This window comes from Lepus europaeus, chromosome 13, assembly GCF_033115175.1.
Source record: "Lepus europaeus isolate LE1 chromosome 13, mLepTim1.pri, whole genome shotgun sequence".
In the NCBI taxonomy this organism is placed as follows: domain Eukaryota; kingdom Metazoa; phylum Chordata; class Mammalia; order Lagomorpha; family Leporidae; genus Lepus; species Lepus europaeus.
This window is the reverse complement of record NC_084839.1, coordinates 57,322,179-57,347,747: the sequence shown is the minus strand read 5'-3', so window position 1 is coordinate 57,347,747 and position 25,569 is coordinate 57,322,179. Positions and strand designations below refer to the sequence as shown.

Below are 25,569 nucleotides of genomic sequence, written 5' to 3'. Positions count from 1 at the left end.
ATCCTCCGCTGCCCTCCCAGGCCACAGCAGAGAGCTGAGCTGGACTGGAAGAGGAGCAACTGGGACTAGTACCTGGCACCCCAACTGGGACTTTGGATCTGGGGTGCCGGCGCCACAGGTGAAGGATTAGACTAGTGAGCCATGGCGATGGCCAGGTTTTTTTTTTTTTTTTTTTTTAAGATTTACTTTATTAAATTTTTTTTTTTTTTTTGGACAGGCAGAGTGGACAGTGAGAGAGAGAGACAGACAGAGAAAAAGGTCTTCCTTTGCCGTTGGTTCACCCTCCAATGGCCGCTGCGGCCAGCGCATCTCGCTGATCCGAAGCCAGGAGCCAGGTGCTTCTCCTGGTCTCCCATGCGGGTGCAGGGCCCAAGCACTTGGGCCATCCTCCACTGCCTTCCCGGGCCATAGCAGAGAGCTGGCCTGGAAGAGGGGCAACCGGGATAGAATCCAGCGCCCCAACCGGGACTAGAACCCAGTGTGCCGGCGCCGCAAGGCGGAGGATTAGCCTGTTAAGCCACGGCCCCGGCCTTACTTTATTAATTTAAAAGACAGCTACAGAGAGTGGTAGAGACAGAAAGGTCTCCCATCCGCTGGCTCACTCCACAGATGACTGCAACGGCTGGAGCTGGGCTGATTCAAAACCAGGAGCCAGGAGCTTCTTCCTGGTCTCCCATGCGGACACAGGGGCCCAAGGACTTGGTCCATCCTCCACTGCTTTCCTAGGCTCATTAGCAGAGAGTTGGATTGGAAGAGGATCAGCCGGGACTAGAACCAGCGCCCAAATGGGATGCCAGTACTTCAAGCCTGGGCTGGCCCCAGGAATAGTCAGTTTTTAAGATTAAAAAATAAACTTTTAAAAATGTAAATGAGGGGCTTGTGTTGTGTCATTGTGGGGTAAAGCTGTGGCTTATATTGCTGACATTCAGTATGGGTGCTGGTTAGTGTCTAGGCTGCTCTACTTCCTATACAACTCCCTCCTGGTGGTCTGGGAAAAGCAGCAGGAGATAGCCCAGGTGCTTGGGCCCCTGCCATCCACATGGAAGATCCGGAAGAAGCTCCTGACTCCTGGCCTTGATCTGGCCCAGCCCCACCCATTGCTGCTGTCTGGTGTGTAGACCAGCTAATGGAAAATCTCTTTTATTCTGTCTCTTCTCTTCTGCAAAACTGTGCCTTTCAAACAAATAAATAAATCTTTGTTTAAAAAAATGGAAAAGAAATTAGATTAATTTATTGTGTGCAATTCTTGTCAACCATTGTAATCAACATTAACTTGTTGTCACAGTCCATTCAGGCTGCTGTAACAAAATACCAAAAACTGTCTTTTGTTTATGAGACAGAAGTTCATTTATCAGAGTTTGGGAGGTTGAGAAGTCCAGCACTTTTGGTTGCCAGCAGATTGAGTTTGAAGTGTTGATACTTTCTTATTTTGTCCTCGTACTCCCTTAAGCCTCTTTTAATAAGGCCACTAATCCCATTCATTGAGGCTGAGCCATCATCACCTACTCTCCCCAAAGGTTCCAGCTCCTGATAACTGTACTCCTGGTGATTAGGAATCAGTGTGAAGTTTTTAGCACACAGATTATAGTGCATATTAAACATTCAAATTATAGGCCTATCTCACATCGGATGGAGTTCACAATCCTCAGTATACAACTGATTGTCTCAGTTCCCTTTTGGAAAAAAAAAAAAGAATCATGCATACTTAATTAGTGTACAGAGTCAACTAGGAAGCAAAAAAAACCTCACACTTTTAATTCTATTTTTACATGGAGTTTTTGAAGTATAATAATATGAATTCTCTCCAAGCATTCATTCTTCATTTGCTATTGTATTGTACAAAGCAGTTTGAATAAATATATGAAGTATAACTCTTAGAAGAGAGAACACAATTGTAATTAATAATGTGAACAGTAAATTAATAATTTTGATGTCTTAGAGTAATTTGCATGTGGGCTCTTTATCAACTATGAGTATATGAAAAAATTTTTGAGAAATGTAAACGAGCAGCCTAATAAATGGAGATAGGCATCATGTCTGTGTATAAAATATTGTAGAGAAGTTAAGTAAATTTATATTTCTTTTTTTTTTTTTTCGTTTTGACAGAGATAGACAGAGAGAGACAGAGACAAAGGTCTTCCTTTCCGTTGGTTCACCTCCCAAATGGCTGCTATGGTCGGTGTACCGCGCCAATCCGAAGCCAGGAGCCAGGTGCTTCCTCCTGGTCTCCCATGTGGGTGCAGGGCCCAAGCACTTGGGCCATCCTCCACTGTACTCCCAGGCCACAGCAGAGAGCTGGACTGGAAGAGGAGCAACCAGGACTAGTACCTGGCGTCACAACCAGGACTTTGAACCCTGGGAGCTGGCGCCGCAGGCGGAAGATTAGCCTAGTGAGCCACGGCGCCAGACTAGTAAATTTATATTTCAATATATATATATATATATATATATATATATATATACACATACATACACACACACATATATTTTTTTGACAGGCAGAGTTAGAGAGACAGAGAGAAAGGTCTTCCTTCCGTTGGTTCACCTCCCAAATGGCCTCTACGGCCAGCGCGCTGTGCCGATCCGAAGCCAGGAGCCAGGTGCTTCTCCTGGTCTCCGATGCGGGTGCAGGGCCCAAGGACTTGGGCCATCCTCCACTGCCTTCCCAGGCCACAGCGGAGAACTGGACTGGAAGAGGAGCAACTGGGAAAGACCCCGGCGCTCCAACCAGAACTAAAACCTGGGGTGCCGGCGCCGCAGGCGGAGGATTAGCATAGTGAACTGTGGCGCCAGCCGATATTTCAATATATTTTACTATAAATTCCAGTGGAATTTTTGTTTAAAATTTGGTAAAATTATTCTGAAGATATATGTATGAATGAGTATTATTAAAATTCGGGGGTAGAAAGCTGAAAAGTGTAATAAGTGAATATTTATGCTATCTGTTTAACATTTTAAAATTATAATTGTTTATTCATTAAACTAATAGATGTATAAAGTAATAGCTGATTTATTTCTCCAGGTTAAGTTCCCTCTCCCTCCCTCCTTCTAATTTCCAGATTTTATTTTGTTTTGGTGGATAATACTAGGAGAGAAGGAAGTCATTATGAATACATTTTTGTTTTAAGATTCATTTGCGTATTTGGAAAGCAGAGATACATAGAGAGAAGGAGAGAGAATCTTCCATATGCTGGTTCACTACCCAAATCGGTGCAACGGCACATTTAGGCTGATCCAAAACCAGGAGCTTCTTTTGTGTCTCAGTGCTAGCCCCCCAAAACATTACTTTTCTTTTGTAGCTTGGGCATTAAAGATTGTGTACTGCTGGGGTAACACAGTAGGTTCTTAGAAAGCTCCTAGAATGTTTTTCACTTACAGTATTTTTCATCTTGTTAACTAGAATTGATCTAGTTATAATTGTACTGAAAGGGGGCCAATCCTGTGGCATAGAGGAAAAGCTGCTGCCTCCTGTGCTGGTATCCCATATGGGTGGCGGTTCGAGTCTCGGCTGCTCCACTTCCCATCCAGCTCTCTGCTATGGCCTAGGAAAGCAGTAGAAGGTGTCCCAAGTCCTTTGGCCCCTGCACCCATATGGGAGACCGAGAAGAAGCTCCTGGCTTCCGGCTTCGGATCAGCACAGCTCTGTCCGTTGAGGCCAATCGGGGAGTGAACCAGCAGATGGAAGATCACTCACTTTCTCTCTCCCTCCTTCCCACCTTTTCCCTCTCCCCATTTCTCTCTCTTTCTCTCTCTCTCTGCTTCTCCTTCTCTGTGTAACTCTGACTTTAAAAAAAAATTTTACTGAAAGAGAATTTTCTTGTAATGTTTTCTTCCTAAATCAAACCTTAGACCATAGAAAGTAAGCAGGAAGTTTGGTTAGTTCTGTCTCTACCTCTCTTTTGAGATTTAATTTTAAGTTCAACATACAATGGACTTAATTGTTCTTGTCAGCTAGTACCTTAACTCTTAAAACAAGTTGACTTGCATTTTGCTGTCTTTCAGGAGGCCTCATGGGACCTGTTAGGATGATTTCATCTGGACATGAGTTAACAACAGATTATGATGAGAAAGCACTTCATGAGCTTGGTTTTAAGGATATGCAGGTACATACTTAAATAATGGCTTCAGTTCTAATTTGCTGTTAGATAAAAATTATAAGTGAATTCATCTAAAATGTATTTATTGTTTCATTGAACTAAACTAAATATATGTAATTTGTTGTTGTTGTTCCTGTTTGTGGTGTTTTTGCAGATGGTGTTTGTATCTTTGGGTGCACCCAGGAGAGAACGGAAAGGGGAAGGTGTTCAGCTGCCAGCATCTTGCTTGCCACCTCCCCAGAAGGATAACATTCCGATGCTTTTGCTTTTACAAGAACCTCATTTAACTACTCTGTTTGACTTATTAGAGATGCTTGCATCATTTAAACCACCATCAGGGAAAGTTGCAGTGGAAAATAGTGAGGTGACTATATCAGATTTCATTTTAAACATCTTATTTGTCTTTTTGTTGAGTGGGGAATTTTCTCGGTAACCTCTTCAGAAGAATAAAACTTAGGCACTCATTTATTCACTTGTTACCTATTTAAATGCCTAATATGATCTAGACATATGGTTTTAGTCAAAGTATTGTTTTACAAGGATGATTAAATACAGTTTCAGCCTCTATTGAATCTAGTGTGGGAGACAGGTATATAAAGACAGGTATATAAAGGCAAGTGCTACCTTTGAAACATGCCCTGCAATATTATTGGAGGATTATAGGTTGACAAGAGACCCATTTCTATCTTCGTTTGTCTGGAAGGTTATCTGGCTCTACATACATGCAGTCTGATCCAGAAGTATGAAAAACAGTTAAAAGAATGAATAATGTCTTGGATATAGTAATTGGGTTCTTGAAGCCCTGGATAAAAGGTGTTTGGCAGATCTAGAAATTGTTAGAGAATTAGTGGGTAGAATAAGGAAGCTGATAGGAGTGTAGAATGTAGCACTGAGGTGTTAGAAAGGTAGAGGCCGGCGCCATGGCTCAATAGGCTGATCCTCCGCCTAGCGGCGCCGGCACACCGGGTTCTAATCCCGGTCGGGGCACCGATCCTGTCCCGGTTGCCCCTCTTCCAGGCCAGCTCTCTGCCGTGGCCAGGGAGTGCAGTGGAGGATGGCCCAAGTGCTTGGGCCCTGCACCCCATGGGAGACCAGGAGAAGCACCTGGCTCCTGCCATCGGATCAGCGTGGTGCGCCAGCCTCAGCGCGCTACCGCGGCGGCCATTGGAGGGTGAACCAACGGCAAAAGGAAGACCTTTCTCTCTGTCTCTCTCTCACTGTCCACTCTGCCTGTCAAAAAAAAAAAGGTAGAGTGTCTGGTGCTGCGGCTCACTTGGCTCACTGTGGCGCCAGCACCCCAGGTTCTAGTCCCGGTTGGGGCGCCGGATTCTGTCCCAGTTGCTCCTCTTCCAGTTCAGCTCTCTGCTGTGGCCCGGGAGTGCAGTGGAGGATGGCCCAAGTGCTTGGGCCCTACACCCGCATGGGAGACCAGGAAGAAGCACCTGGCTCCTGGCTTTGGATCGGCGTAGCTCCGACTGTAGCGGCCATTTGGGGGGTGAACCAATAGAAGGAAGACCTTTCTCTCTCTCTCTCTCTCTCTCTCTCTCTCTCTCTCTCTCTCTCTGTCTAACTCTGCCTGTCCAAAAAAAAAAAAAAAAAAAAAAGTAAAGTGAAAAGATGTAAGACTTGTGGACTGGAGAGCTATTTCCGTTTTACTCAAAATGGACAGCATTAGAGGGAGATCTGTACATTCTGTTCTCTGTTTCATACCTGGTAGATTTGTTTGGCAAAAGTAACAAACGCAGTAGAGAATGTAATGCACTAGTCCAGGAAGGAGGTCACAGTGCCCTAGAGTACTAGAGTAGTAACTGTGGAAATAAAGTGGGTACCAGGTTGAAATAGTGTTAATTGGTCTAGTGGATTCAATTAGGCGTATTCAAAGAGGGGCTTATACAGCTGGGTAGCTCCATCTCAGATGAAAGACATCTTTCTAAGGTGTTAAAGGGACCTCAAGTGTAGATGTCAAGAATCAGTTGGCTATATACATTTGGAGCTGAGGAAAGTGGTTTGTTTTAGAGAAGTAAGTTGATGGGTTTCCATTAGAATGTTGGTACTTAAAGTCAGGAATGCTTAATGTTATCTAAAGGAGTCATTTTCAGTCCACTGGCTTTTCTAAAAATGCCTTTAAAAAATCTTGTTTGTTCATGTATCTTATCCAGTGAAGCACAGTTTGGAGATTGCATGACATATAAAATGATCATGCTTTCATGCCTTTTTTTCTTTGTTAAGCTGCTGTTCTTTTTTTTCCCTTTAGAAGAGTAGGTGTATTTTTCCATGTCTTTTTGATCACTTATAATCATGATAGCTGCTGTTAGAGTCCTCTGTTCTCTATAGCATAGTTTCCAAGTAGTGTAATCGTTAAGAGGTACCCAGGAAACTCTGTTTGCTCACCTCTTTTATTTCATGCCACATGTACTTTCTGGGCTTTTCCTTCACATCAGCACTCTATTGGCATTTCAAAAAGAAAACTCCCTGGTTATCATGAGGATGTTGCTTTTCTGTGCAGTGTTAAGAGGACATGGGGGAGTGAACAAATACTTGGAGAATATTTTTGTGAAAAGGGAATTATTTAAATTAGATCCAGTTCTGATAATGTTTCAGAATACAGAAAAGTGAATGGCATGTTTCATGGGGCTTTGAGCTCATTGTGATTAAAAATCACAGACAAGGGACCAGTCTTGTGGTACAGTGGGTTCAGCTGCTCTCGTGACACCAATATCCCATACCAGATTGCTGGTTTGTGTTCTAGTTGGCTTCTGATCCAGCTTTCTGCTAACGCTCCTGGGAAGGCAGTGTTAGATGGCCCAAGTGCTTGGGTTGCTGCCACCCATGTGGGAGACTCAGGTACGTTCTTGGCTCCTGGTGACCATTTGGTCCTTACCTAGCTATTTCTGCCATTTGGGACATGAAATAGCACATGGAAGATCTCTCTTGTCACTGCTCTTTTTAAATAAATACATCTTAGAAAACAAACAAACAAAAAAAAAACAGACAAAAAAGGGAGTTTTAAACTTACAGCACAAAGGAACTTCATATGATTTTTATTCTTTGTAAAATGGATTGATGTCATGATATGAACAACAGTTTAAGATCTTTTTCATGGTTTTAGCAACAAGGTATAGATGGTAGTATGGAGAATGTATTACAGGAAACAAAGACTGAGGTAATGGGACCAGTTAATAAGCACTAGACTGAGTGAACCCTAAACCAGAGGGGGAACATTTCATTAATTTAGCAGACATTTTATTGAATCTTTTTTATAGCAGTACTATGGCTGAAAATGGGAATTTTTTGAACAAGATTTTTAACAAGATAACTCCTGATGGGAGTTATCAAAAATAATAATAATAAAGGACCTTTACTGTGTATGTCCTCCTGACGTGCCTTTCAGTTAACAATAGAACCTAGTGATGCAAACTAGTAGGACTTTTTTTCCCCCTCAAAATCCATTTTATGTGTGGAGCTTAGTCTTTTAAAAAAGATGGGTATTGGAGCTGGCGCCGTGGCTCACTCGGTTAATCCTCTGCCTGCGGCACCAGGTTCTAGTCCCAGTTGCTCCTCTTCCAGTTCAGCTCTCTGCTGTGGCCCAGGAAGGCAGTGGAGGATGGCCCAAGTGCTTGGGCCCTGCACCCACATGGCAGACCAGGAAGAAGCACCCGGCTGCTAGTTTTGGATCGGCGTAGCTCTGATTGTAGCGGCCATTTGGGGGGTGAACCAATGGAAGGAAGACCTTTCTCTCCATCTCTCTCACTGTCTAACTCTGTCAAAAAAAACATGGATATTTACAAAGAAATAAATTCTGTTTTACTGAATAACTATGCCATTTCCCCAACAAAACAAGAAGAATTACTCAAGGGTTTCTTTTCTTTATTCACCAGGATTGTGAAAGGTTGTGCTTATCATGAAATTTTTTAAGGAATATTTATTTATTCATTTGAAAGAGTTATAGAGAGAGAGAGAGGGGGGGAGAGTTAGGGAGAGATCCTCTGCTGGTTCCCTCCCTGAATGGGTGAAAGAGCCAGGGCTGAGCCAGAGTGAAGGCAGGAACTACCCCCAGGTCTGCCACGTGGTGTAGGTATGCTGGGGGCTGGGGCAAGCACTCAGGCATCTTCTGCTGCTTTCCCAAGCTATTAACTGGGAGCTGAATCAGAACTGGAGCAGCCAGGACTTGGTTTGTTGCCTTCACGGGGTGCTGTCACTGCAGACAAGCAGTTTAACCCACTGTGGTACAACTCTGGCCTCTTACCTTGAAAAGTTCCTTGCCTTCCTAGTACGGTCAATTCTCCTAATCCATAGGATACACATTCCTGCGTTCATCCGACTGCAGATCAAAAATATTGAGGAAAAAAAAATTGTACCAATAATAAAATAAACTTTTTCCCTTGTCATTAGTCCCTGAATAATACAGCATAAGAATTATTTACATAGCACTTGAGGTGTTATGAGTAATATAGATACAATTCAAAATACGTAAGAAGATGTACAAAGGTTATATGCAGTTACCAGACCACTATATATAAGGGACTTTATTTTAGCATCTACCAATTTTAATATCAAGACGGGATGAGAATTGAAACCAATCCTCCACAGACACTGAGGGATGACTATATACTAGCTTTAAAAACCATTGCACCAACAGTATTAAGTTGCCTTTTAAAGATGTCCATGATATTCCTTTGGCATTTCTGAGGTAAGAGTCATTATGACAGCAGCAGTAATAGTAAAATGGTTGATACATTCACATTCTTTGCAAAGAAGAAAACTGAAAGTTATAACTTTCGCTTTTGTTACCCTTGGAGTGATATTATAATATTTTTTTTTGAGAGAAATTTTTCTCTTTCTTACATATATTCTGAAACATTAGATTAATATTGTCTTAGCACCTTACTTAGTTAATGTTTAACAGATGATGATGGGGGAAAAAGATACTTTGAAATTGTTTGCTTTCTTGTTAATCTCTGTTCATCTGAGACTGAAAAATAAGATACTGACTGCAAAATAAGAGAAATAGATGAGTATGCTCTTACCCCACAAGGAAGGTCAGGGACTTAGTTCACCAGCTCATTGTGATTAGAATAGTGACCTCTACATAGGAAGTAGATGACAGTCATGCTGAGATTTATCTAAGTGTTCATATGAACCAGATTTTTCCACATCTCTCTGAACAGTTTTCTCAGGAAAGTGAACTGCCCCAGAGAAAAGTTTATTTCAGAAATGTTAATAGTAGAACTTCTCTTTTCTTGAATAAATTCTGTTAGCATGTGATATGTTTTGTCACAAAGGAAACCTAAAAATTAAGGAAAGTTAAGTAAAAGGATTTTATGCAAAAATGTCAAACTTTCAAGTTAAACTTTTTTATCCTGACCTGTATTGGTAAAGTAGTTGTTCTTATTTGTGTAGAGTTTAAGATGTGAAGAACTTCATCTTCATGCAGAAAATTTGTCTAGGCGTGTCTGGGAGCTACTGATGCTTCTTCCTACCTGTCCTAACATGTTGATGGCATTCCAGAATATCTCGGATGAACAGGTGAGCCCATAAGGCCATTTAGTCTCCTGGAGTGTGTTGCTGGTTGACATTCCTATTGGCAGTAAATGAAATTGCCTGTTGACCTTTTTCTTATATATTTCCCATTTACCCTCAATAAATTTGAAATGTAGCACTTTATCATAATGTTCATTTGTTTATCGTGAGGTTGAATAAAAATATTGGCAAAATACAAGGCAAGCGTGTAGGCCGGCGCCGCGGCTAACTAGGCTAATCCTCCACCTTGCGGCGCCAGCACACCGGGTTCTAGTCCCGGTCGGGGCACCGATCCTGTCCCGGTTGCCCCTCTTCCAGGCCAGCTCTCTGCTGTGGCCAGGGAAGGCAGTGGAGGATGGCCCAAGTGCTTGGGCCCTGCACCGCATGGGAGACCAGGAGAAGCACCTGGCTCCTGCCATCGGATTAGCGCGGTGCGCCGGCCGCAGCGCGCCACCGCGGCGGCCATTGGAGGGTGAACCAACGGCAAAAGGAAGACCTTTCTCTCTGTCTCTCTCTCACTGTCCACTCTGCCTGTCAAAAAAAAAAAAAAACAAGACAAACGTGTTTTCTAAAATTATCTTTAGAATTTGCATTTGTTTTTAAAGAACGAAGATACTGAGATTTCACATAGGATTTGTTTTTATAATAGTTTGTTCAAATTACTTTATGTTTTGAGTATTTCTCTACTTTCTATAAGAAAAAGTAATATGAGAGAAAAATACACTGAGATGAAATGACGTGTCAGTTCTTGGTTGTGGTGCTTAAAATTAAGTCAAAACTGACTTAATATGGGGAATATGTGGGAAATGAGGCAAAAAATTTAATATACAATGTATCTCCAAAAAGTTAATGAAAAATGTATATAATAAAGAAGCTAGATTTCAAAAAAATTTCACACCAAAACTTTATTTTTCCAAATATAGAGAGGGAGAGACACAGAAGTCTTCCATCTGCTGGTTTACTCCCCAAATGGCCACAATGGCCAGAGCTTCCTCTGGGTCTCCCATGTGGGTTCTTCTTCCACTACTTTCCCAGGCCATTAGCAGAGAGCTGGATCAGAAGAGGAGCAGCCAGGACACGAACCAGTGCCCATATGGGATGCTGGCGCTGCAGGCGGAGGCTTAACCTACTAAGCCACAGTGCTGGCCCCACAATCAACTTCTAGTTCCATTTTTCTATTAACTTTTAAAACTATTCTCATTTTTGATAATTTTTCCATAGGGACATCCTCTCATATCAGTAAGTGTTGGATACATCTGTAAAGGCATCTATAAAAGTAAAAACTGTTTTATTAAAGCCATGTAATGTAAGGAAAATATTGCAGAGTGGAGCCTCATATGAGGTACCAAATGTAAGGAAAAGAAGGCAGCATAGAGATGAATTTGCAGCCAGACTGAATTTATTCAGAGAAAATAAACTCACAGAAGTCGACCAACTGCCAGCATGCACGACTGAACACCTGGCAGAGGACCCAGCCTCCAGGGACTGGGCTTTTTTATATCTTAGCTGGAATGGGGTGGGACTGGATACCCTGCGTTCTCTGTGCTGCCCTCTTTTTTTCACATTTGGTGCCTCATGTGAGGAGGTACCAATCTGTACTCTTTTTACTTACATGTGATAAGGTGTGTCTGTGTATGTGTTTTGTGGAGTAATCCAGTAAAACTCCTGTAGAATGAATGGAAAAACAAATGTCCTAATATGCTATTATCATTTATGATTTAGAGCACTACCATTAAATTTCAGAAGGTCCTATATCTCATGACTTAAAAGTGATAAAAGATGGTCTCTAGAAAATATTCAATGATGACTCACATTTCAAAGATGAGTGTTAAGTGTCAATTATGTTTCATAAATTTACAATAGAAAATAGCAGTGGTTCTAAATCTGTTCATTTCCATATGAGTTTTTAATATGTAGCTGTATTAATATATTAGATACAGACATTTAACTAGTTAATCCATATTTTAAAATTACAGCTAGACTGTGATTATTTCATTGGGAACAGTGGTAAATTCCTTCATCTGTTTTGAAAGTTAATAAGTTATACATCCATGCTACTATTTGTATATTTATTTTATTAAGATTTGATGAATAAGGTATTTTAAACATACCAGTAGTACAAATCATATATTTTTTGTGTAGTGTCAGTGAAACTTGGTGTTTTTCTTTTATTAATTTAAGAGTAATGATGGACTTAATTGGAAAGAACTTCTCAAAATTAAGAGTGCCCATAAGCTGTTGTATGCTCTGGAAATTATTGAAGCACTGGGAAAACCTAACAGACGAATAAGGAGAGAGTCAACGGTAATTTCCTTTTTATTATCATTAAATGTTTGTATTCTCTTTGGAGAATACATAAAAAGTATATTGTCTTTTCATTCTATAATTTTCCTTCTGCCACCCTTGTTTTATTTTTTGCCCTTCCCACAGGGAAGTTATAGTGATCTTTATCCAGATTCCGATGATTCAAGTGAGGATCAAGTAGAAAATAGTAAAAATTCCTGGAGTTGCAAGGTTTGATTATATTTGTTTTTCCATGTATTGATAAAAATAATTTCTCTAGTTTTCCAGAATTCATACCACTGTTGTTTATATGAAAATAAATTATAGTTTAAAAATTCCATTTTACTCAAAATCACAGTAGTATTTTTTAAGAGTTATTTATTTGAAAAGCAGAGTTACAGAGAGGGTGGGGTGGAGAAAAGGAGAGAAGGTGGTACAGACAGATTTTCCATCCGCTGTTTACCTCCCCAAATGGCCGTAGTGGCCAGATGGAGGTCAGAAGCCTAGAACTCCATCAGGGTCTTCTGTGTGGGTGGAAGGGTTCTAAGTACTCGCCCATTTTCTGCTGCTTTCCCAGGTGTACATTACCAGGGTGGTTGATCAGAAGCAGAGGAGCTGGGGCTCAAAGTGGCACTCGTATGGAATGCCAGCATCACAGGCGTTGGCTTAACATGCTGTGCCAGAATGTGGGCCCCTAAATCACAGTAATGTAAACTGAGCTTCTGTAATGCTTTGACACTTCTGTTTGTAATACTGATCTTCCCTAGTCCCCCATTGAAAGGTGTTTGAGCATCCTGGTGTCTGGGATTAAATTCCTAATGGAATATAAACATATGTCTATGGACTTATATAAGTATTTTTAAAATATAATTAAAAGTAGGCTTTGTGTTTTTTTATGCTATTTCAATAATTTTACGTATAATCAGATACCAAATCAAGAATCAGATTATCATTGTATTTTACTGCTGCTTTTCTCTCACCATTAATCTCACAATTGTTGACAGTTTGTTGCTGCTGGAGGGCTTCAACAGTTACTAGAAATATTTAATTCTGGAATTCTAGAGCCAAAAGAGCAGGAATCTTGGACTGTGGTAAGTGAATATTCACTATGTCAACTAATTGCTATGTTTATTAGTTGCAAGCCCTTCTATTTTTTAAAAATTTTTGTTGACATTTATAAAGTATATGTTTTTGTGAACTCTTTTTTTAAGATTTATTTTATTTGAAAGAGAGGTAGAGACAGAGAGAGAGGTCTTTTATCTGCTGATTCACTCCTCAAATGTCTGCAGTGGCTGCAGCTGAGCTGATCTTAAGCCAGGAGCCAGGAGCTTCTTCCAGGTATCCCACATGGATGTAGGGGTCCAAGGACCTGGGCCATCCTCTGCTGCTTCCCAGGAGCATTGGTAGGGAGCTAGATCGGAAGTGGAGCAGCTAGAACTGGAACCAGACCCATATGGGATCCCAACGCTACAGCCAGGGGTTTTAACCTGCTGTGCCACAGCCCCAGCCCTGTTCTTCATTTCTATTAGCAAGAGTACCTTTGTGTTATATATTCATTTTAATAGAGAATAGCATATAATAGAAATTAAAATAGAGTTTGATAAATATTATGGAATGAAATTTCCTTATGCCAATTGTAAAAATTCTAAATTGCTGTGATTTGTTATTCGGAACCATGGGTAATGTCATTAAATTTTTCTCCTGTAGATAAATTATTTATTATTTTTGTAGTTTTATATCTTGGTTGCAGTTAGGAATTGGTTTATGCCCGAACTTTTTGAAAACATTTTTTAAAATATTTATTTTATTTGAAAGGGAAACACAGAAAGAGATATCTCCCATCCACAGGTTTACTCCCCAAATGGCTGCAACAGCCAGGGTTGGGCCAGGCTGAAGCAAGGAGCTCAGAGCAGCATTTGAGTCTCTCCACATGCGTGACAAGGGCCCTAGTACTTGGGCTTTTCTAGATGCATTAGCAGGGAGCTGGTTTGGAAGTGGGGCAGCTGGGATTCAGTTCAGTGCTCCTGTGTGGAATAATAGCATTGCAACATATGACTAAACCCACTGGCAACAATTTTGGCCCCAGAAACATTCTTTGTTTTACTTTGTTTTGACCCTTTCTTCCTTTATAGTGATGATGTTTAAAAAATGTTTCCAGACCCTTGTTTCTGATCTGCCGGTGCACCACGCTGATCCGATGGCAGGAGCCAGGTGCTTATCCTGGTCTCCCATGGGGTGCAGGGCCCAAGCACTTGGGCCATCCTCCACTGCACTCCCTGGCCACAGCAGAGAGCTGGCCTGGAAGAGGGGCAACCGGGACAGGATCGGTGCCCCGACCAGGACTAGAACCCGGTGTGCCAGTGCCGCAAGGCGGAGGATTAGCCTACTGAGCTGCGGCGCCGGCCGGAGGTTTACTTTTTTAAGAAGCTGTCTAACTGTTTCCCAAATCATTTATACTAAGCCAGATAAGAGAATTTCATTTTTGCCACATCCTTGCCAGCAGTAGGCCTGGTCACATTGTAAATTTTGATTCGTTCTGGTTGCCATGATGATTTTGCTTTGATTTTTGCTTGATGACTAATGAAGTTTACCATCTTTTCCTATGTTTATTGTCCTTGTGATTTATCTTCTTTTGTGAATTATTTTACTGCCTTTCTGGTTTTTATTGCATTTTGGTCTTAGTATATGAGTTGTGTGACTTTTTTTTTTTTACAAATTCAGATAAGTCTTTTCTCAGATTTATGTGTGGAGAACATTTGCATAACCTGGCTTTTTACATTATATCCACAGTGTCTTTTAATGGGAGAAGTTTTTAATTTTAATAAAACTGTTACATAGTCTAAGAAATATTTTTTGCCAAGAGCAAAAATTTTTTTTTATTCCTCTGTTTTCTTTGTGTTTTATAGTTGGCTTTCTTATAGGTTTATAATGCATTTAATATTAACTTTATGTGTAAAATAAGATTGAAGTTTTTTTTATGCTTTCATATGCCTATCCAATTTCTCTATCACCATTTTTGTAAAGACTGTTCTTACCTCTCCGAATTATCTCGGCGCTTTTCTTAAAATTCAGTAATATAGTATTGCTGTTATTGAGGGGAATATACTTTCCTGGTTTGTGGATACTATGTACCACTTGATGTTAGAAACAGAACAGGTGGCCCAAGATTATTGTAGAGAAAACTCTGAAACTCTTATATTGCATTTAAGTGATAATCTAAGTTAGTCAAAGAAAATTTTTTAGCCTTTCATATTGAACTTGAAGTCATTTGTAAATTTTACTTTTATACTAATTTTTAAGGAGATACTTCCTTTATTTTTAATGAGCATATGGAAAGATTTTCAGCTGAATTATTTTCTAGAATTGAGAATTTGCTGGAGTTCCAAAATAACTATGAGTATGTGCCACTTGTGTGGAAAAACAGCATATAATACTTCGTCTCTTGAGTGATTTTATTGGTGATTAAACTGTATCTTTGTCAGTATTTTAATTACTTTAATCATTGTAGAATTATCTTAATTGATCATTTCATTGATCATTTATTAAATTAATATTAAATTAGTTATTTTAATTATTTTAGAATTATACACTCTGAGTATTATGTTTTTCCAAAAGTTCAGTAGTTGTATTATGTGCATTTTTATGATGCTTTTACAAAAGTAAGGAGTCTTTTCCGTTTTATTTAATGTACCATTTCAGTATCTAAATTTTTTTTGTGTTGTTAAGATTACATGGTTAGTAACCGTAATCTTTGAGTAATAAAATTTGTATGGTATGCGTGGATTAAGTACTAGCAATAATTTTTATTATCTTTCAATTTTAAAGGTGTATAATAGCCATAGTAAAATAAATTGGGGAAATGACCTTTTCTTCTCATCCACAGTGGCAGCTAGACTGTCTTGCTTGCTTGCTGAAGTTAATATGCCAGTTTGCAGTAGATCCATCTGATCTGGATTTAGCTTATCATGATGTCTTTGCCTGGTCTGGTATTGCTGAAAGCCATAGAAAAAGAACCTGGCCTAGCAAATCAAGGAAAGCTGCTGGTGATCATGCCAAGGGTCTTCATATACCACGATTAACAGAGGTAAAATGCAGAAGCTTTAATACTAAATTACAATGATAAATTTTACTTGTGTTCTCACAAAGAAATATAGTAATGCTTCAGAAATGTTATACTAAGTTACTAAGTTATGACTGAGTATCTGCAGCGTGGTCCCCATTTTAAAATGATATTAATTGGTAAAAAGTAGTGCTTTTCTTCTTTTTTTTTTTTTACTTTGCATTATGATCATCTAATTGCACAGAAATGGTGAAGTTACAGCACCTCCCAATTTCTAAGAGAAAAACGATGCATGACTCTGTTCAAATCTGCACTGTTATATTTGAACCATATTGTGAATGGTACAACATGATGGATCAGTTTAGAATTTCCTTGAAACACCTCAAATTGTAAAATGGAAGCAGTATTTAAAACCTTGTGTTAAGGCCGGCGCCGTGGCTCAACAGGCTAATCCTCCGCCTTGCGGCACCAGCACACCGGGTTCTAGTCCCGGTCGGGGCGCCGGATTCTATCCCGGTTGCCCCTCTTCCAGGCCAGCTCTCTGCTATGGCCCAGGAAGGCAGTGGAGGATGGCCCAAGTGCTTGGGCCCTGCACCTGCATGGGAGACCAGGAGAAGCACCTGGCTCCTGGCTTCAGATCAGCGCGATGCACTGGCCGCAGCAGCCATTGGAGGGTGAACCAGCGGCAAAAAGGAAGACCTTTCTCTCTCTCTCTCTCTCACTATCCACTCTGCCTGTTTAAAAAAAAAAAAAAAAAACTTGTGTTAAGATTTCATGCTAAAGATAAAATCCCTTTTTAGAAGGGCAGCTTAATTTTGGATTACGGTGTACTGGGTTTGCTACTATAAAATGTTGTTCACTAAGTTATCACAGAATTTCAACTCGGTTCAACTCCTAAAAAATTAGTAATGTTAACAATCAAAAAGTAGTGCTTTTCAATCATCATTCAAAATACAGGAATGAATTAGGATTCATTTTAATGTTATCAAACTTGGATTGAATTCATAGACATGATAATTTATATACCAAGAGTGTCAAGATTCATTCAGGAAATCAGAAGCCATGTTAGTTACTTATTTCAGCATCAGAAATTTAAAATAGACGTTTGATATTTTATGATATTATTATATTTTACATGTATGTCGGAGGACCAAAAAAATAAAAAGAGAACGGTAAAGCCAGCTGGCAGAGGATGAATTTAGTTTGTAATATATTGCCACTAGCCTCATAGAAATTGTATGTGACAGAGTGGGCTTACAGTTGAAAGTAAGTAGTGTAATATCCAGCAATAAAAATAGAATTCTTTTTGACTATGGATTTTGTTGTTCATGTAATCAAATATTTGCCTTTCCAACATCTGTCAGTGAAGTAGAAAGATCAAATGAGCTCTTAGTGTAATCTTTTTCTCATTCTATAACTTTTTAAGAATAGCATATACCTGCACAAGGTTAATGAATTGTTACTGATAGAGGAATACTCTGAAATTAGGAGTATAAATTGTAAATGGTGTACCTGAAAAATGGAAACCTGGAAAATGCTTTCGTTTTTGGGTTTGGTGGGGTTAAATGGGAAAAGTGATCTCTGTCAGTGTTACAGATCATTTATATCTAATAAACTTATGGGAAATAAAATATAATCTAAACAAATTCTATACAGTTGTTTATTGTGAATTACTGCTTGAGTAACCTACATTGTAGTAAGATTTCAGTTAGGTTTTTCCAGAATAAACTTTCAAATTTATAGTATAAATGCTAAAGTGGAGTATAATACTTTGTTTACTCACTAAATAATTTCAGTATTTACTGACCTCTGTTTATGGTTTTCTTTTGAGATTTTAGATTTATAAATACACGTAAGTATACATGTAAAATATATCCAGACATTTATGGAGTTTTTATAGTTTAAGTTTATTTTAAAAGTAGATGCAGGGGCCGGCACTGTGGTGTAGTAGATAAAGCCACTATCTGCAGTGCTGGCATTCCATATAGGCGCCGGTTCAAGCCCAGCTCTCTGCTATGGCCTGGGATAGCAGTAGAAGATGGTCCAGGTCCTTCGGCCCCTGCACCCATGTGGGAGACCTGGAAGAAGCTCCTGGCTCCTGGCTTTGGATCGGCGCAGTTCCAGCCGTTGTGGCCATTTGTGGCGTGAACCAGCGGATGGAAGGCCCCCTCCACCTGCCTCTCTGTAACTCTGCCTTTCAAATAAATAAATAATTTAAAAAGTATATGCAGTTACCTTCAAGTTGAAAATGATTTCAGAATATATAGTTGAACCTTCCTCCCTAGTCATGGGTTACTACCATTAATATTCTTATATGTTGCCTCTTCAGAGGTTTTTTTCTGTGCACATGCCAGTATTTCTGTAGTTCAGAAAAGGTGCATATATCATACATTTTTAGATTAGTTTATTTACCAAAATAATTATCATTCAGTGTATACATCCGTCTAAGTTCTTCTGAAGTGAAAATTTTTGGTGAATCAGTTCTGGAGACAAAATCATCTAATTTTGATACCATGCAGGTAATAAGGAAGAATACTAGTTGTTTAAGGCATTTATACTCATGCATTATTCCGTTTTGGTTTTGTTTGCTTTTTCTTTTTCCTTCTTTCTTTCTTTCTTTTCTTTCTTTTTTTTTAACCTAGAAACCTTTGAGAGAGAGAAACAGAGAGAAAGGTCTTCCTTCCGTTGGTTCACCCCCCAAATGGCCGCCACGGCCAATGCTACACCAACCAAAGCCAGGAGCCGGGTGCCTCATCCTGGTCTCCCATGCGGGTGCAGGGGCCCAATCACTTGGGCCATCCTCCACTGCCTTCCCGGGCCACAGCAGAGAGCTGGCCTGGAAGAGGAGCCACCGGGACTAGAACTGACGCCCATTTGGGATGCCAGCACCACAGGCGGAGGATTAACCGAGTGAGCCATGGCGCCGGCCCCGTATATACAAATTTAGATTTTTTATTTTTTAAAAAAAAAAATTTACTTGAGAGGCAGAGTTATAGAGAGAGGGAGAGACAGAGTGTCTTCCTTCTGCTGCTTCACTAACCAGTTAGCTGCAACAGCCAGGGCTTGGCCAGGCTGAAGCCAGGAGCCAGGAGCTTCATCCAGGACTCCCACGGGTACAGGGGCCCAAGAACTTGGGTAGTCCTCTAATGCTTTCCCAGACACATTAGCAGGGAGTTGGATTGGAAATGGAGCAGCCAGGACTGGAACTGTTGCCTAAATGGGCAGGCCATGGCTTTAGTGCTGGCCCCAGGTGTTTGTTTTTAAGATGTATTTATTTTTTATTTGAAAGGTGGTGTTAAGGATGTAGGGGAGGGTGGAGAACAGAAAGAGGGAGAGATCTGTCTTCCATCTACTGGTTCACTCCACAAATGGCTTCAATGTACAGGGCTGGGCCAGGCCGAAGCCAGGTGCTTTATCTGTGTCTCCCCCTTGGGTGTCAGGAGCTCATGTACTTGGGCCATCTTCAGCTACTTTCCCAGGTTCATTAGCTGAGAGCTGGATTAGAAATGGAGCAACTAGGACTTGAACCAGCACCCATATGGAATGTTGGCATGGCAAATGGCAGCCTAATATGCTGAACCACAATACTAGTTCTCCATTTGTTTTCTTAATAGCCGTTTAGAAAGTTTATTTCAGTTTGAAGCCTAAACATTTGCTTTTTTTGGCAGCTTTCTTGATTGTGCTGATACATGCTTAGTTGCTACTCTACTTTTTCCTTGTTTAGTGCATTGTGCAAAGGGTCTTCAGAAAGTTGGTGAAAAATGTGGAATATTTAAAAAAGTGGATTTCAGACTTTTACACCAAAATAAATTTAGTTGCATTTTTCCACTAGCACTTTGAAGTACCTGCATATATATATACATACATGTGTACAGCTTTCTGCAGTTGTTTGCTCTGCTCTTAGGCAGGAGCAGTATCTTACAAGTATGTATCCTGAATGGGTCAAACCTGCAGAAAGGGACTCAGAAATTATTTACTAGTAAATTATTTTTGTTCAATTGTATGATAAAAACAGCTAGAACAGAGAAGTTTTCATCAGAATCATGCAGTTTGAAATGTAGTCAGCTAAGTTCTTGAACCATAGGATTTTGAATCTAGAATACTTATTTTATATCCCTGTTATATTTTATGTATTTATTGAAAAGTGATGGAGGAATCTGCTGCTACTTGATTTTTATTCTTAATCCAAAAGTCAAAAGTTTTCTTCATTCTCCCCAAAATCACTGACATATGTAGTATATAATATTTTTATGCCCAATTTAATATCAGATTCTATAGATCAAATATAAAGAATATTTTTGTATCTATTTTTAAATTTTCAGTATTTTCTTTGTAAAATTATTTTTTTAAGGATGTATGTATTTATTTGAAAGGTAGAGATGCGGAGAGGGAGAGACAGTGACAGGGAAAGAGAAGCCTTTCATCTACTGGTTCACTCTCCAAATGGCTGCCATGGCTAGGGCTATGCCAAACCTCAGCCAGGAGCCAGGTGCTTCATCTGGGTCTCCCACATGGATGCAGGGGCCCAAGTACTTGGACCATCTTCCTCTACTTTCCCAGGCACAGTAACAGAGAGTTGGATCAGAAGAGGAGCAGCTGGACTCGAACTGGCGCCCAAATGGACTGCTGTGGAGCAACTCAACTCATTATGCCACAGTGCCAGCCCCAAAATTACTGTTCTTAAATGTGGTTATACAATTATGATTTTCTAATATCTGATGTTTTCACAGCATTTTATAAATAATATTTCTTAGGATATTCTTTATCTTAAAGTAATTTGGAATTGTGGGTTAAAATGTGGTTGTTATTTAAAAGTTGTCTTTAAATGTTTTTTCTTTAAAGGTTTTTCTTGTTCTTGTGCAAGGAACCAGTTTAATTCAGCGACTTATGTCTGTTGCTTATACATATGATAATCTGGCCCCTAGGTATGTATTTCCTTTTTTTAATGTATGTATATATTGTAGTAAGAAAATTGTGTTTTAAACCTTTGTTTTGGAAAAATTTTAAACAAAAATTAAGACATTAAATGGAAACTACATATTTTCATCTAAATTTATGTAGTGTCAACATTTTGCCAAATTTGTGAAGCATTCATGAACATAGGCTTTCTGTATGTATTATCTATCTTTTCAGACCAAAGACATCATCTTTTTTTTTTTCTTTCTTTATATATTTATTTGAAAGGCAGAGTTACAGAGGGAGAGGCAGAGAGATCTTTTGTCTGCTGATTCATTCCCTAAATGGCTGAAACGGCTGGAACTGGGTCAATCTGGGGCCAGGAGCTTCTTCCTGGCCTCCTATGTGGGTACAGGGACCCAACACTTGAGCCATCCTCTGCTGCTTTCTAGGCATGTTAGTAGGAAGCTAGATTGGAAGTGGAGCAGCTAGGACTCAAACTGGCACCCGTATGGGATGTTAGCATGACAGACAGCAGCTTTACCACTACACCGCAGCGCCAGCCTTCAAAGTCTTCATTTAAAAAAAAAAAAAGAAAGTTATTTCATTTATTTGAAAGGCCGAGTGACAGGCAGTATAAGAGATCTTCCATCTGTCTGTTTACCCCCTCAAATAACTACAATTCTTGAGGCTGGGCCTAGCAGAATCCAGGAGTCTGGAATTTGATCCTGGTGTCTCATGTGGTGGCAGGAGCCCAAGTATTTAGCCTGTCATTTGCTACTTTTCCAGATGTATTAGCAGGGAGCTGGACCAGAAGTGGAGCAGCTGGGAGTTGAATTGGAACTCTGATACAGGATGCTGGTATCACAGGTGGTGGCTTAACTTGCTGCACCACAATGCAGGCTATCAAAGCCATCATCTTAATAACTGGAGTAAAAATTTTCAAATTTACAACATTTAGCAGTGATACTAATACATAGTCTATATTTAAATTGTTACATTAATTGTCTTCATAATGGTGTTTTTCCTGGTCCAGGATCATGTATCACATTTACTTGCCATATTTCTTCAGTTTCCTTCCATCAGAGATACTTTTTTTTTTAAGATTAAGTTATTTGAAAGACTGAGTAACAAAAGTGGGAAGAGACAATGAGAGATCTTCCATCTGCCAGTTCATTCCCCGGATGTTCACAATAGCTGAGAGGTCATTTTGCAGTCAGGAGCCAAGAACTCCATCCTACTCACGTAGATGACAGGAACCCAAGTATTTTAGCCATTATTTGTTGCCTGCCAGGCACATTGGCAGGAAGCTGAATTGAAAGCATGGAGTAGCTAGTATTAGAACTGGCTAATACTAGAACATCCCATTTTGACATGGAATGAAAGCATTCAAAGTTGTGGCCAACACAGCATCCACCCCAAGAAGTAGTTTTTCAGTCTTTCATGATACTGGTATGTTGATTATTATAGGCTGGTTTTGTTTGTTTGGTTTTTTTTAAAGATTTATTTTATTTATTTGAAAGAGTTACACAAAGAGTTAGAGAGGCCTTCCATCCACTGGTTCACTCCCCAGATGGCTGCAACAGCCAGAGTTGCGCTGATCCAAAGCCAGAAGCCTGGAGCTTCTTCCAGGTCTCCCACATGGGTGCAGGGGCCCAAGGGCTTGGGCCATTTTGTACTGCTTTCGCATGCCATAGCAGAGAGCTGGATTGGAAGTGGAGTAGCTGGTACTTGAACCCGCGTCTATTTGGGATGCCGGCATTGCAGGTGGCAGCTTTACCTGCTGTGCCACAGTGCTGGCATATAGGCCAGTGTTTATACAGTGTTTTTCAGTTTGGGTTTTCCTAATGTAGTGAATTTTTTTTTTTTCATTCAAGAGTTAGAAATGTGTGTGTATGTGAGTGTGAGTGTGTGTGTGTGTGTGTGTGTAGAGAGAAAGAGCACATGTGCACTCCAACATGTAGGGTGTAGTGTTTTACACACAGAATACCCAAAAAGGCCAGACCAATGCTGATCTGAAGCCCAGAGGTAAACACTGAATCCATGGTATCCATGTGGGTGGCAGGGACTCAATTGCTTGAGCCACCACCTGCTGACTTCCACGGTATGCCCTGGCGGGAAACTGGAATTAAAAGAACTGGAATCCAGAGCCAGGAATCAAACCCAGGCACTGTGATACGGGTTGTGGACATGTTAACCACTAGGTCAGACACCTGCCCCTAGTAATGATGTATTGTCACTCCTAGTACATCCTGATGGTGTCAATTTGTACCATTAATGATGATGTTAATTTTGATCATTTAATGTATTTTCCTCCAGACTTATGTAAGTTTTCAGGTTTTTCTTAAGTTAATAAAATCGGTAGGAAGGTAAGTTTGCAGCTGTGTATATTAGCTGATCCCCGTCAAACTTTCATTCATTGGTTTTAGATTTCACTAATGATTGATGTCTGATTTAATATTAATACAGGAGCTAGTATTATACATCATGGTGGGCCAACCCAGCATTTGTGACACCTATGTTCCATAATAGGGTGCTACTCTGCTTCTCATCCAGCTTCCTGCTAATACATCTGGGAAAATAGCAGCAGATGTCCTAAGTACTTGAGACCTTGCTGTGCATGTAGGAGAGCAGGATAGATTTTCTTCTGGTTTAGTGTGATTGAGACCTGGCTTTTACAGATGGTCATTTGAGGAGTGAAGCAGTAGTTGGAAGATCTCTCTGTCTCTTCTTCATCTCTCTGCCTTCGGAATAAATAAATAGTGTTTTCCAAAATAGTGGTTTTGTAACTTAGTATTCCCTTTGCGTATATTAGTTGAGATCCTATTTTTTTTTTTTTTTTAAGATTTATTTATTTGAAAGGCAGAATCACAGAGAGGCAGAGGCAGAGAGAGAGAGAGAGGCCTTCCATTCGCTGGTTCACTCCCCAGATGGCTGCTACAGCAGAGGCTGCACCTATCCGAAGCCAGGAGCTTCCTCTGGGTCCCCCACGTGGGTGCAGGGTCTCAAGGACTTGGGCCATCTTCTGCTGCTTTCTCAGGCCATAGCAGAGAGCTGGATCGAAAGAGGAGCAGCCAGGACTTGTACTGGTGCCCACATGGGATGCCTGCACTGCAGGTGGGCTTTACTCGCTATGCATAGTGCCAGCCCCAAAGCTAAGTGACCATCCTATTATGAAGGAATCTTTTTCTCTTGCACCCTGTTTAAGGATTTTTGTTAATAATTTGGATGCACGGATTTATTTTTGATTCATTATATTACAGTTCATTAATGTCATTATTCCTTCCACTCAGATTGAGCCAGAATTAGCAATTGAGAACATTTCAGGCTTGTCCATGCATCCATTTGGCAGACTTCCATTATTTAAGGCATAGGGGAGTACTTTTTTAAAATGTCAATACAATATCTGCTAAGGTAATCTTGTAGCTTTTCTGTCTTACTGCTGACATTAGCCACTTCTTTATGAAGTAATAATTTTTACCTATGGAGAACCTTGAAAATGTAGGTGCTTAATATATTCATTGGCACTGGTATGTCATTACTTGGGACCCTCAGTGAATAGAGTCAGAAATACATATATAATAATATGGTTTCTTCAGACTTTACAAACTAAATAGAAAAAGAAAGAAAATTATAGTTTCAATATATAATATGTTCCCGCTTAGTTAAATTTGTACTATCTTAAGAGATTTTACTTATAGAAAAATTCAACAATTCTACTATGGTAATCCAGAAACCCAAACCCAAGTATGATAATTACTGAATAATACACAGGAACTTAACTATATGCCTTATCAGGATGGAGAATGTCTAGCTTGTGGGCCAATTAAGGCCAATTAAGGCCCATGAAATCATGTGGTCTGGCCCTACTCAGGCAACCACAGGCAGGACTATAAATTCAGTAAATCTGTAGCAGGCTAATTTTCAAGTTATTTTATGTGGCCCAGGAATGTTGTAAATATAAAATGGCCCTTGGCAGAGGAAGGAACTCCACCACTGCCTTAAAATAGTCACATATATTATGATACTATGTAAAATTAACTTCTAAGATTCTGTAGGTATTATGGTGGGGTGACATTTGCCATTGTACACAAAAGATTTATGTGGCTTATGTAAATAAGCTTAATCAGCTTCATTTCTGTAGTGTTCATTACAGTCTTTGCAATATTAATTTGCCCCCCTCTATCCCTGCTAGTTTCTTAGGCCTTGTTCCTGCATCATCATCCTGTCGTAGGCCCTTACCTTCCATTCATATACTGCTAGGAAGTCAACCTATGTTAATAAAAATGGTCTAATTGATACAGATTTGACAGGTAGATTAGAAGGTTGCTCTTGGTTGGTAAAATTAAATATATTATACTGACACAATAAAAACTAAACCTGAAACATGGCCAAATATTTGTTTGATGCGTTTTAACCTCTCAGTAACTCTTACTTTAAATCATTAAACTGAGTGAGTCTGGCTTTTTGAGATTTTTTTTTTTTTGGATAGACAGAGTTAGTGAGAGAGAGAGAGACAGAGAGAAAGGTCTTCTTTCCATTGGTTCACCCCCCAAATGGCCGCTACGGCCGGCACACTGCGCCGATCCGAAGCCAAGAGCCATGTGTTTCCTCCTGGTCTCCCACGCGGGTGCAGGGCCCAAGCACTTGGGCCATCCTCCACTGCACTCCCGGGCCACAGCAGAGAGCTGGACTGGAAGAGGAGCAAGCAGG

At 40.1% G+C, this 25,569-nt stretch overlaps 1 protein-coding gene across 3 annotated transcripts in view; it reads left to right on the top strand.

The window, feature by feature from the left end:
- Positions 1–25,569, top strand: part of USP34 (ubiquitin specific peptidase 34) — a 235,373-nt gene that overhangs the window by 120,919 nt on the left and 88,885 nt on the right. For 2 of the 3 annotated variants that reach the window (XM_062209503.1, XM_062209501.1), the window contains exons 28-35: positions 4,003–4,103; positions 4,252–4,461; positions 9,498–9,623; positions 11,799–11,921; positions 12,048–12,131; positions 12,905–12,991; positions 15,784–15,984; positions 20,803–20,885. In XM_062209503.1, coding sequence (XP_062065487.1) covers positions 4,003–4,103; positions 4,252–4,461; positions 9,498–9,623; positions 11,799–11,921; positions 12,048–12,131; positions 12,905–12,991; positions 15,784–15,984; positions 20,803–20,885 — 1,015 coding nt within the window. The remainder of the gene's footprint in view (positions 1–4,002; positions 4,104–4,251; positions 4,462–9,497; positions 9,624–11,798; positions 11,922–12,047; positions 12,132–12,904; positions 12,992–15,783; positions 15,985–20,802; positions 20,886–25,569) is intronic. The other variant, XM_062209502.1, reaches the window with a different exon arrangement.